Source organism: Suricata suricatta, chromosome 16, assembly GCF_006229205.1.
Source record: "Suricata suricatta isolate VVHF042 chromosome 16, meerkat_22Aug2017_6uvM2_HiC, whole genome shotgun sequence".
Lineage (NCBI taxonomy): Eukaryota > Metazoa > Chordata > Mammalia > Carnivora > Herpestidae > Suricata > Suricata suricatta.
This window is the reverse complement of record NC_043715.1, coordinates 4,001,218-4,012,590: the sequence shown is the minus strand read 5'-3', so window position 1 is coordinate 4,012,590 and position 11,373 is coordinate 4,001,218. Positions and strand designations below refer to the sequence as shown.

General features: G+C 56.8%; 1 protein-coding gene across 1 annotated transcript in view; it reads right to left on the bottom strand.

The window, feature by feature from the left end:
- KCNG4 (potassium voltage-gated channel modifier subfamily G member 4) overlaps window positions 1-10,468 on the bottom strand; it is a 13,488-nt gene extending 3,020 nt beyond the window's left edge. The window contains exons 1-3 of the mRNA XM_029925638.1: window positions 10,386-10,468; window positions 9,802-10,008; window positions 7,805-8,549 (exon numbers count right to left, since the gene is read on the bottom strand). Coding sequence (XP_029781498.1) covers window positions 7,805-8,549; window positions 9,802-9,803 — 747 coding nt within the window. The 5' untranslated portion in view covers window positions 9,804-10,008; window positions 10,386-10,468. The remainder of the gene's footprint in view (window positions 1-7,804; window positions 8,550-9,801; window positions 10,009-10,385) is intronic.
- Window positions 10,469-11,373: the final 905 nt, after the last annotated feature.

The window sequence follows — 11,373 nt, the reverse complement described above, 5'->3', positions numbered from 1 at the left end:
CCCCCCCCCCCCCCCCCGTGCTGGCGTTTGGGTATTCAAGGCACGCACCACCCGCCTCCCTCCGGCCCCTCCCGCACTGCACCAAGCTGTCCCTGTCGCCACCTTGCACTGCTGCCGTCCAAATCCTGCAAACACCCTCCCAACGCCGGTCCTCCAAGAAATGCCCCCTTCGGGGCAGGGATTTATGGGGCCTGAGCTGAGGAAGTAAGTCCCAGGCCAGCCTGGTTCCAAGAAAAATAGGAAGGAAATTAAAAAGTCACTTTTTCTCTCCCGGAGGAAGCTTCTGGTTGATTTTGCAGGTAGGGCAATCAAGGAATCCTGGTGTGCTCAGAACTTTGCTGGTTTGAGCACAGAAAGTCCCAGGTCACCGGATCTCCCACCCCCCACTCGGTCCTGCGCAAACCAGGACGGCTGGTCACGGGCCTCGTCTCCGGAGGACAGGGGTCTCGGATTCCCCCACGCACAGAGAAGTGTGAGTCAGGCCTGTTGGAGACCAGAGGGTGAGCAAGGCCACGCGAAGGCGCTCACGCTCAGGACGTGAGGCCACGAAAGCCGGCCACGGGAGAACACGCACTCGGTGTTTCCTTCCCAGGGCCATGCGAGGCGGTGGACAACGTCTCCAAAACAGCAGCCGCCTCTGGCTGGGGTGGGATCGGCCGTGCGGGGACACGGGACAGCTTTCTGGGGCGACGGGAGTTTGGTCCGGGACACGGGGTGTGGTCACACGGTGCGTGCAGGCTGTTTCTGGTACAGCTAAGAACTGTGCCTTTCAGTGTGTGTCCATTTGGCCTCTAAAACTGTCACGTAAAACTAAAATGAATGCCAGTAAGAATAAGTGATCGGGTGGGGAGGGAGTGGAGAGAGAACTTGAATGATTCATCGTGGAAACTGAGTCATGGGTACGTGGGGGTCAACCTTTTTCTACTTGCTTTGCAAACGCCTGGCACTGCCTACTGCGGGAAGGTAAAGAACAAATCAGGGTCAGACATCAAAGCCACAGTCAGATGCCCATCCGTGCTCCGTGGGGAGGCTAGGATTTTAAAGACAGGACGTGGCACGTGCTGTTAAGGAGGTGGTGACGTTAGAGCTTCCAGCATTTTGGCGCAGCCGCTTGGAAAACGGGTTGGTGGTCCCTCCAAGATTAAACATGCGTTTGCTATCTGGGCCAGCAAGCGCACTCTTGGGTATATGCCGGGAGGCAGCAGGATATACCCAACATCCAGCCACTGGAAAACTTGTCCGTGAATGCCCACAGCTGCGTTATTCTGTAACCCAGAATGGACACAACATAAATGCCCATCGGCTGCTGGACGAATACACGAAACGTGCTCTCTGCACTCGATGGACTATTACTCAGCCCTGAAAAGGAACAAAGGGCTGCTGTCCGGATGAATCTTTTTTTTTAAATGTTTTATTTATTTTTGAGAGAGAGAGAGAGAGAGAGAGAGAGACAGAGCATGAAGGAGGGAGGGACAGAGAGAGAGAGGGAGACACAGAATGTGAAGTAGGTTCCAGGCTCTGAGCTGTCAGCACAGAGCCCGATATGGGGCTCGAACTCGGGAACAGCAAGATCATGACCTAGGCTGAAGTTGGATGCTTAACTGACTAAGCCACCCAGGCGCCCAGCTGCCTGGGTGAACCTTAATGACCTCATGCTCCGTGAGGCTCCCTAGGGCTCCGTTTCTCTGAAACGTACCAGGTCGTCCGAAACCCAAGGACACAGAAGGACGTCCGTGGTTACCAGGCGCTGGGAGGACTGGGGAGACTGGGGAGCCGCAGGGAGCAGCCCAGGGTCCTTTGCAGGGGGATGGACATGTTCTTGGACAGAGGGGCCACCGCACAGCTGTCCGCTACAAACCACCGATGGGCACACTGTAAAAGGGCGCGTTAGGATGTGGATTATAACGGTTTCATAGAAAAGGAGCCAGGGCCTGAGCCGGAGCTGGTCAGGTCCTCTGGGCAAGGCACGAAGGGGTCCCACAACTTTGCCCCAAACCCTTGCCCAGAGAGTGGGAGCAGGGCTGCTGTAAAGGGCTCTGGGGTCAGAGGACGGGCAGGGCTTTCCAAGGGCAAGGCCACTGTCCCTGGGGGCCCGAACAGACAGGCTGCCCTGCAGATGCTGCAGGTGCAGAGGGCCAGTTCCAGAAATTCCATCTGGGAGGGACTTGGGGCCAAGGGCTCGACCTTGGAGCTTTCCTCACACCCCAGGGCCTCGGAAATACAGCCTGAATTGGCCACTTCCTGCCTCCCGGGAGCTCAGCGCTGGCCCTCATCCACACAGCAGCAGCAGCCCAGGCCTGCTCCTTTCTGCCTGTGAATTCCTCCACTTGTGCCCTGGCCCTGGCCTTCGGTCCAGGGCTGTTGCCTTGCCCTGCTGACTCATTCCTCTTCCCCGCCTCCCCCTCCCCTGGGAGCCAGTTCTCCGTCTCTGCCCTCTCTCCCCTCCACGATGTCCCTTCCTGACCCTCTCTCTCCTCCCCCCTTCCTGCCCCCCCTTCCCGGCCGCCCTGCTCCCCAGCCCTGGGGACACTGGGGCTCTGGAAGTATAGGCAACGGGACAGATGGGGGCCAAGGCTCCGGCATGGAGACAGGCGAGCGTGACGAAGCAGGTGAACTGCAGTGAGTCAGGAAACGTGGGTCCTGCCCAGGACGCTTGCTGGCCCAGATCCGGGGAGAGAGAAGCTGGGCGGGGAGGGGAACAAACCCCAAAACCAAAAAGCTAGGTTAAGAATTCCCCAGAGCAATTACCAAATGTCACTGAACACAGAGCAGCTGCTGAGAGCAAGGCCATTCCTTACGGAGCTGACTGAGGATTCAAGAGAGGGGCAGGGAGGCAGAGGCCGGCTGCCGCACGAGGCTTGTTATTAAAGGACAGGACGTGGAAACTGCACCCCGAAAGAGGGCACGCTGCACCCACACAAGGAGGACAGTGTTCCGCGAGGGTCCCTGATCATCCCCCCTGGTCATTTAAAACTTCTTCGGGGGGTACCTGTGCCTGGGGGGCTCAGTCAGTTGAGCATCTGACTTCGGCTCAGGTCGTGATCTCACAGTTTGTGGGTTCAAGCCCCGTGTCGGGCTCTGTGCTGACAGCTCGGAGCCTGTAGCCTGCTTCCGATTCTGTACCTCCCTCTCTCTCTGCCCCTCCCCTATTCATGATCTGTCTCTCAAAAAATAAAAAATAAATGTTAAAACTTCCTTGGTGCCCTGGCCCCCAGCGGGATGCTGAGACCACAGACAGACAGACAGGAGAGAAAGCACTTTCCCTGGTGGTAACTGTGTGTCTCTCCCTCTGCAAGGCCCATGAACGCCCCTGCAAACCTCCAGGGCAGGACCAGAGTCTGAAGTGGGAGAGAAATGGGTGAAGGCTGACCTGGTGGGTAGACAGCGGTTTGTGCCTGTCACTGCGCCCCCGCCCGGGTCCCCAGCCCAGAGCTGGTCTGCGGCGTGCACCAGTCAATGAAAAATGGAACAGAGGAGACGTCTGAGCGGCTGACCGCTGTGATGTCGGTTCCACAGACCCGGGAGAGGCGGATATGCAGGTGGGGGGCTGGAGGGGTGTAGGCTGAGGCCCGAAGGGTTTGCGAACGCCGCCCGTGCCGCTCTGTGGTGGCGGGCACGTGATACATAGGCCCCTTCGGTCCTCAGCACCACCTCCTGAGCAGTAGACGTTATCATCTGAATTTGTAGGTGAGGAATGAGACACAGAGAAAGAGAGCGACTCGACCAAGGGCAGAGCCCTGAGCAACAGTGCTGGGATTGGAACTCCGCACGAGGGAACTGGAGATTCCGGCCCCCCTCCAGGATGTGCTACTGTCTGCAGCCATGGAGGCGGCAGCAGGGGGAAGGAGGGGTCAAGACAGAGCAGGTGCTGAGCAGCAGTGACCTTCAACCTCCCCCAGAGGGAGGGAGCCGCCCCCACCCAGAGAGGTGGGGCCACGTGGGAAGGGTGTGAGGGAAGAAGGGCCGGATAGACAATCACGACAGAGGAAGCAAGGACCTCGGAGATGGTGGCAGTCACTACCGGATGACCGAATCTCGCCACACAGAGACAGTGACTATTACCGGCCCAGAGGGATGAAACACCGACACAAGTTGCTGACAGGATGGACTCTGAGAACGCTACGCTGAGTGGCAGAGGCCGGTCACAAAAGGCCACATGTGCGTGATTCCCTCTGCACTGAAATGTCTGGAATAGGGGAATCCATGGAGGCAGAAAGCAGAGGGTGGGTGCCCCAGGCTGGGGGAGAGGGTCGGGAGTGAGCACCCTCGGCGCCCGCCGGGAGAAGTGGAAATGTTCTGGAACCTGATCGAGGGGGAGGCCACGCAAGGCTGTAAGTGCACTAAGTGCTACGGAACTGCCCACATTTCGGTGGTTAATTTCATGGTAGGTGCATTCCATGTCAATTCAAAACCGTGGAACAGGGAGGCTCAGAACAAGGGCTCCAGGAAGGTAAGAAATCCGTCTTCCGGCCTCCGGCGCCTGGAAGAATGCGGTGCGTAGACACTCCCTAGCTGGTAGAGGGAATGGCAGGTTGAACGTTGGGATTTCCTGTAAACTAGTATCTGGCGGGGGACTGCCGATGAGACCAACACCGAGCGCTTCTGACGCATCAGCATTATTCCCACTGCTCTGCGCAAGTTACTCCTTTAATTCCCCCGTAACCCCTGGAGGAGAGGGCTGGAGCACCCCCATTCTACAGATGAGAACCCTGAAGCTCCGTGAAGCCAAGTGACCGTCCCGAGACCACCGAGTTCATGAGGAGTGAGACCAGGATTCAGACCCAGGGGGTCTGCTCTCTGAACCATCTGCTGGGCAAGGAGGCTCTTCACGACCCTGGGCCACCTCGGAAACGCTAAGTGCCGCTGAGTGGGGCATCCAGACCAGAGAGGCAGAGCAGCCCAGCACTGAGAGGCAGTGTTGTGTGGTCGTAAGGAGTCAGGTTATAAATGTTTTTTTTTTTTAATTTAGTTTTGATACAGAGAGAGAACATGAGAGGAGAAGGAAGAGAGGAGACATAGACTCAGAAGCAGGCTCCAGGCTCCGAGCTGTCAGCACAGAGCCCGACACAGGGCTCAAACCCACGAATGTGAGATCATGACCTGAGCCGAAGTCGGAGGTTTAACCGACTGAGCCCCCAGGCGCCCCAGGAGTCAGGTTTTAGAACCCAGTGGTTGGTGAGCTCAAATCCCGCCTCCACCACATAACTAATGGTGAGCTTTCGACAGGGATAAAAATGTGCCCGAGCCTCAGTTTCCTTATCTGTAAAATGAGGGTGATAGTAGAACCCACTTCCCAAACTGGTGCAAAGACTGAGTCCATCAGCCAAATGCCAGCCTCACGAAGGGCACGTAATAAGCACCGTCCTTTCCTCCCTTTGGGGACAAGCTCTTCCAAGGAAACCAGAAAAGGCTGGATGCACCCAGGAGGTGCTTAGGGACTTGGCCTGATCCTTTTGTCTACACGGCCTCTGCTTCCTCCGGTTTAATGTGCATCCTCCAGTGCAAACCCCTCTCCCCAACTGCAGAGTTTCCTCTAAGGGATTTTCCTGGAAGAAGGTAGGTGATAAAGCAAAAGGAAAGTTGCCCCATCCCCCACCCAGCACTGCACCGAGCCTGATGGAGGAGGTCTGTGAGTCCCAGCCCAGGCACGTCTGTCCACCCATGTGGCATTAATTCATCTGAGCGGATGCTGCCAGTCCCCCAGGACAAAGAGGCCCCCAGAAGCCGCAGGCCAGCTCAACGTCCCTGAGGATAAATGTGAAACACCCAGGCAGGCGGTGGTGAAGAGACCATTGTCTTTTTAGGTAAAGGTGTGGACGGCCTCCCCAGCCTCCCGGCTCTCCAAATTACTATCTCAACCAAGAAACAGGGGCACCTGGGCAGGTCAGTAGGTTAAGCCTGTGACTTCAGCTCAGGTCACAATCTCACAGTTCATGAGTTTGAGCCCCATCTTGGGCTCAGAGCCTGAAACCTGCTTCAGATTCTGTGTCTCCCTCTCTCTCTGCCCCTCCTCTGCTTGTGCTCTGTCTCCCTCTCTCTCTCAAAAATAAGTAAACATCTAAAGATTTTTAAAAAATAAACAAACAGAGAAACACGTTTTTGGAGGGCAGCACTTCCCCGCCTCTCTCCGGGCCGCAAGCGCACACAAAGGAATCGGGGAGATGCACACCGGCCGCGGGCATCAACCCCTCGTCCCCCAGGAGCCGAAACGGCACCCTGGCTCCTGAGCTCGGACGAGGGGCTGTTGGTCCTGCGCGCCTCCCAGCGAACCTCTGAGTTGATCTCCTGAGTCCCCAACAACCAAGCCTGGGTCCCCGCCCCCCCTGCGTAATTTTCAATGCATTAGACTTTGAAAAGACCTCATCCCTCTGGGTGGTCCAAATCCTGGCTTCTGGGAAATCCCTGAGGAACAGGTTTATGGAAATCTAGGGGTCCTTCCTCAGCTTGGGGTCAAGGGCATCCTTCTGGGGACAAGGGACAGAGGCCACTTATCTCGTCCTAATTTTGTACTGCAGTGTCCACGTGTAAATATTTCTGTGAACAAGCAAGCTCTTTAATCACATCATTTGGTGCCAAAAAATAAAACGTCTCTGTTTGGAGCTAGCGTCCTCCCCGCTGGGAGAAAAAAAGCTATTTGAAAGTCAAAACATTTCGGTTGGTTTGCTTTAGGACAAAACTTTTGTGCGTTGCACAAGATACATTTTACTCAACACGTATTTTAGCACCTCCCCTGTGTGAGGCAGGGGCTTCTTCTCCATCTAAGTCCTTCCTCTCTGGAAAGTTCTCTGATCCTACCAGGTATGCCCTGCGATATACCTTTAAGGAACTTTTGTACACGGACAACGGTTACGGGCCATACACAGGTACATTATCTCATATGTGTGTTCTATTTATCAGTTCCCTCTGTCTACCATAACGTAAGTCCATAACTAGGGTAATGGGGAGCCATGGAGGAATGTAGAGCAGGACAGGGACATTTTAAATTAGGAAACACTCCAGTTCTCAGTTTGAAGCTCTCCAGAAAACTTCCCAACAAAATACTAAATTCTTATCTCATTTCTCAGACTCCCTGGCCCCTGGCAATGGCGGGTGGGGAGGGCAGAGTCACTTAGATGTGAATTCAGCTCTCTGTCTCCCATCCACAGAGTATGACTGAGAGGCTCAGGAGCCGAGTAACAAGCAGGAAAGCTAAGGGCCAAGAATCCTGCCCTTTGCTCTGTAACTCCAGGAAAATTAAACGCCCCATGCCTCACTTTCTCCACCTGAGCACGGGGCTGGGACGCCCCGAGGACACTGGTTCAAGGGAATTTTCCTGGGGACAGCATGTGGCCCAGAGTAGCTGCTCAGTAAACACAGGACGAGTGCCCTGAGCATGTGACCCCTCCCAGCGAAGTCACTCATTTTACGGAGGTGGAAACGGCGGTTCAGAGAGGGGAAGCAATTTGCCTGTAGTCACAGAGCCTGGAGGGGCAAGCTGGGCCTGCCCGTGACACGGAGACCAGGGCCGGCTTCATCAATACCGAGTCCACCCCGAGACAGAGCCACCTCCTGACTTTTGCCAGCCTTAGGCACCTCACGCGCCTTTCCCTCCAAAACAAAAACAAAACAAAAACAAAAACAAAAACAAACACAAACACAAACAAAAAACCCATAAAACTTTCCCAACTGCATTGATCTCAAAATGCACACAGTCCCCGCTAGATAATAACTTCTCTCCTTGTTTTAAAAGAGACACTTAGCGGCATTCAGAGGCCCTAAGCCTTGCGGCCCCGGGCCCGGAGCCTGGCAGCCAGGGCCCACTCACCTTGTCCTCCTCGGCCCGCAGGTCGGGCATGGTGCTGACGCACAGGCTGACCGCCGTGGTGGCCACGAAGAGGATGGACAGACAGGCAAAGACCTTGCCGGGGAGCCCAGAGCGCGGGTTCTCCACCATGTCCCGCAGCCAGTTCATGAAGACGCCCCAGCGCGAGGGGTCCCGTGCGGGGTGCCGCGCCTCCCTCCGCAGCTGCAGAGCCTCCTGCTGGCGGAGCTCCGACAGCTGCTCCAGCTTCCGCAGCAGCTCCTGCAGGCAGCAGCGGTCCAGGCGCGCCTCCTCGATGCCCCAGTAGGCCAGCTCCTCCCGGAAGGCCAGCGCGCACGTCTCCCGCAGCAGGGCCAGCCTGCCGGCCGCCAGGAAGCTCACGATCATGCCGAAGGCGCTGGGGCTGCGGTCGAAGAAGAACTCCTGGCTGGCCTCGTCGTAGTCGTCGCAGAGCTGCGCGATCTCCTCGTGGCTGCGGCACGACCGGAGCTTGCTCAGGCGGCTCAGCGGAAACTCGTCCAGCGTGCTCCAGGGCAGCGCATACCGCCGGCCGCCCACGTTCACCAGCACCTCCTGCCTCACGTCGGCCGCCGGGGAGGCGTCCGGCGCGCCCACCTTGCGGGCCCGGCGGTAGTACAGCCCCTTGAGGGCGCGCGGCGACCGGGGGCCGGGCAGCGGGGGACGTGGGGGGCTGTGTCCAGGAGCCAGGCCCCCGGCCCTGAAGGGCACGGGCATCGCCGGAGACGTCCTGCACCCAGGGGGAGAAGGACAAGACAAGGGGAGAAATCAGCGTCAGGGCGGCGTCCTGCGTCTGCGCGGTTCATTGTTCCAGTCCTCCACCCGGCAGGGACTTACTGAGCACCTATTATGCGCCTGGGATTTATCTGTGAGGCAAGGGGATGATTAATGATTAATGGCATCCCTTCCCGCTGGGACCTGTGCTATTTCCGGGCGCTATGGTCTTGGGCATGTGGCCTAACCTCTCTGATCCGGGCTCCATTCATGCCAATGACAAAAGTTGTATCAATCTTACAAGATACCATATGTTTGCAATCATAGGTCTAACAGGAGACCAGGAGAAACCTAACAGAGGACCAGGGGGAGGGGAAGAGGGAAAGAGAGTTGGGGAGAGAGAGGGACACAAATCATGAGAGACTTTTGAATACTGAGAATGAACCAAGGGCTGAAGGCGAAGGGGGAGGGGGGAAAAGCGGTGGTGGTGATGGAGGAGGGCACTTGTGGGGAAGAGCACTGGGTGGTGTATGGAAACCAATTTGACAATAAACGATTTTTTTTAAAAAAAGGTACAGTTGGTCTAATAGAGCTTAAGAGCATAAGGGTGTCTCAAATTCACTGCCAGGTTCTGGTCCCTTATGGGCTGCCACCACAGGTGGGTTACTCAGCCTCTCTGAGCCCTTTGCTCCGTCTGGACAGCAGGGGTGGGCACGGGGAGGGTTACAGACACTAATGCACATGAAGTGTTCATTTAGAACACTTCGAGATGCTTCTGAGGGGCCAGGCACCAATCTCCACGCTTCCTCTATAGTAGCTCACCTCAAGAATCCCACAAGGTAAACGTTAGGAGCCCCACTTTACAGATGAGTAAATGGAGGCACAGAAAGGTTAAGTAACACAGAATGTGTTTCGCCCAGCGTCTGCCTCTCAGGAGCAGCTCCGCAGTGATCGAGGACTTTGCCATCAATGACAGCCCCCCCTCCATGTTCACTGGGGAGCTTGCCCCAGCCACCCTTGCTGTGTGACCTTGAGCCAGTTGCTCCCCCTAGCTGGGCCTCCATCTTGTTATCTGCCAAGTGAAGGGACCTCTAACACTCTCTGCATTTCAGACCTACCAGAAGCACTTGACTTGGAAGAGGGTTTTAGATTTAGCCCGTGCATTGAAAGAACCGTCTCCACCACCTCTCTCCTCCTCAGCACCCTGCACCCCTTCCCTCCTCTCTTCTTCCCAGCCAGAGCCGTTTCCAGAGCGTCTACAGCCTTACATTCAGAATGCACTCCAATCAAGAGAAAAGCTCGGCAGCTGAATGGAAATAAAAGTTGCTCTCAATTTCGGTGCCAGTTGGCTCCCGGCAGGCAGCGAAGACCAGAGTCACAGGCTGTGCATCATCACACACTTGCTCGCCACGCAGCGCTCCGTTTACTCTGCGCGCATCACCTCCTTTACGCTTGGCCGGAGGAAGATGCACAGGCTGCAGAGACAAGACGGTTTTGAAATCCGGGGAGTCCTGCCCAAGTGTTCTCATTTTCCGAGTGCAAAAACCCCAGACCCAGAGAGCTGAAGGGACTCGTCCAAGGTCACAGAGCGAATCCAAATCCAACCCAGGACGCTGTCTCCCGGTCCCAGGGCTCTTTCTAGACAACCCCCCACTAAACAAACGTTGTCCTGTCTGCATTCACTGCAGAAACCCAAGTTTGCAATCCACTGTCCCCCCAAAACAGCCAGCACACCAGGCTCTGGAAAGGGATTCATTCAAAACAGCGCTTCTGCCGGATGTCAGTTACGGGTCCCGCAAGCCCCCTGCCCCGGCGGCAAACAACTAACTTCTCCCCCCGGAGTATAACTCACCTTCCTGCCTCTGGGAGCCCTCTTCCAGCTATTTCTCTCCCTGGCAAGGGGAGCCCATGTCTCGACGCCAGTCTCGACGGCCAGGGCAGAGTCAGGTTGGTGGTGGAGATGAAGGAGAAGAAAAAAAGAATCCCACACACAGCAGTTCCTGGCACAGTTAGTTTCCAACCTCTCTTCCCTCGCCTCCTCCCGGAAGCCGAGGGACATTCATTCTGCATCTCTCTCTCTCTCTCTCTCTCTCTCTCTCTCTCGCTCTCTCTCTCTCTCTCTCTCTCTCTCTCCTGCTGCTGTAGAACAGCCCTGGGGCAGTGGGCTGGGGGGTTTTAAAAGGACCCGGAAACCCCTTCCCCGGTGAGAGGTGAGAGAGGAGAGAGGGGCTCACGCTGGGAGGGAGCCAGCCAGCTGTCCTGCTCCGGCAGCAGCGGGCTCTGCACTCTGGGCCCCACGGGGACAGCCAGTGTGGTCCTGCAAGAGATGCGGGGGCGGGGGGGGGGGACGGGAATGGCTTAGAAATAATCTCTCCATCACCAGGCTGCCGGGAGGAGCAGCAGCAGCCCGTGCTCTGCCAGCCGCCTGGGAGGCAAGGAGAGCTGTCCTCCTCCTACCCCGAGGAGGAGGAACAGAACCCCAAAGGAGCAGAGGACAAGTTGGGGCCAGGACATCTGCAGCCACCTGCCCCGCAGCCGGAGGCTCCTGAGGGTGGCGTGGGGGGTTGCTGCCGATGGGCTGGTGCTCAGGCAAAGACTCAGGAGGAACAGGACCGCTTCTTGCGGTCCAGGGTCAGGTCAGGGCAGAGAAACCCAGCATCTGAGCCCTGGGTGGGAGCTGGCTGTGTGCTGGGCCAGGAGGAGGTATGAGTGTGAAGTCACAGACACCTGGGTCCCCAGCTCCCATGTGAATGCTGGCTGACCCTGGGCAGGGGGACTTAGTGCCTCTGAGCCTCGCATTCCTTGTTTGTGAAATGTATGAGGGTGAGGGGGTTCAGAGA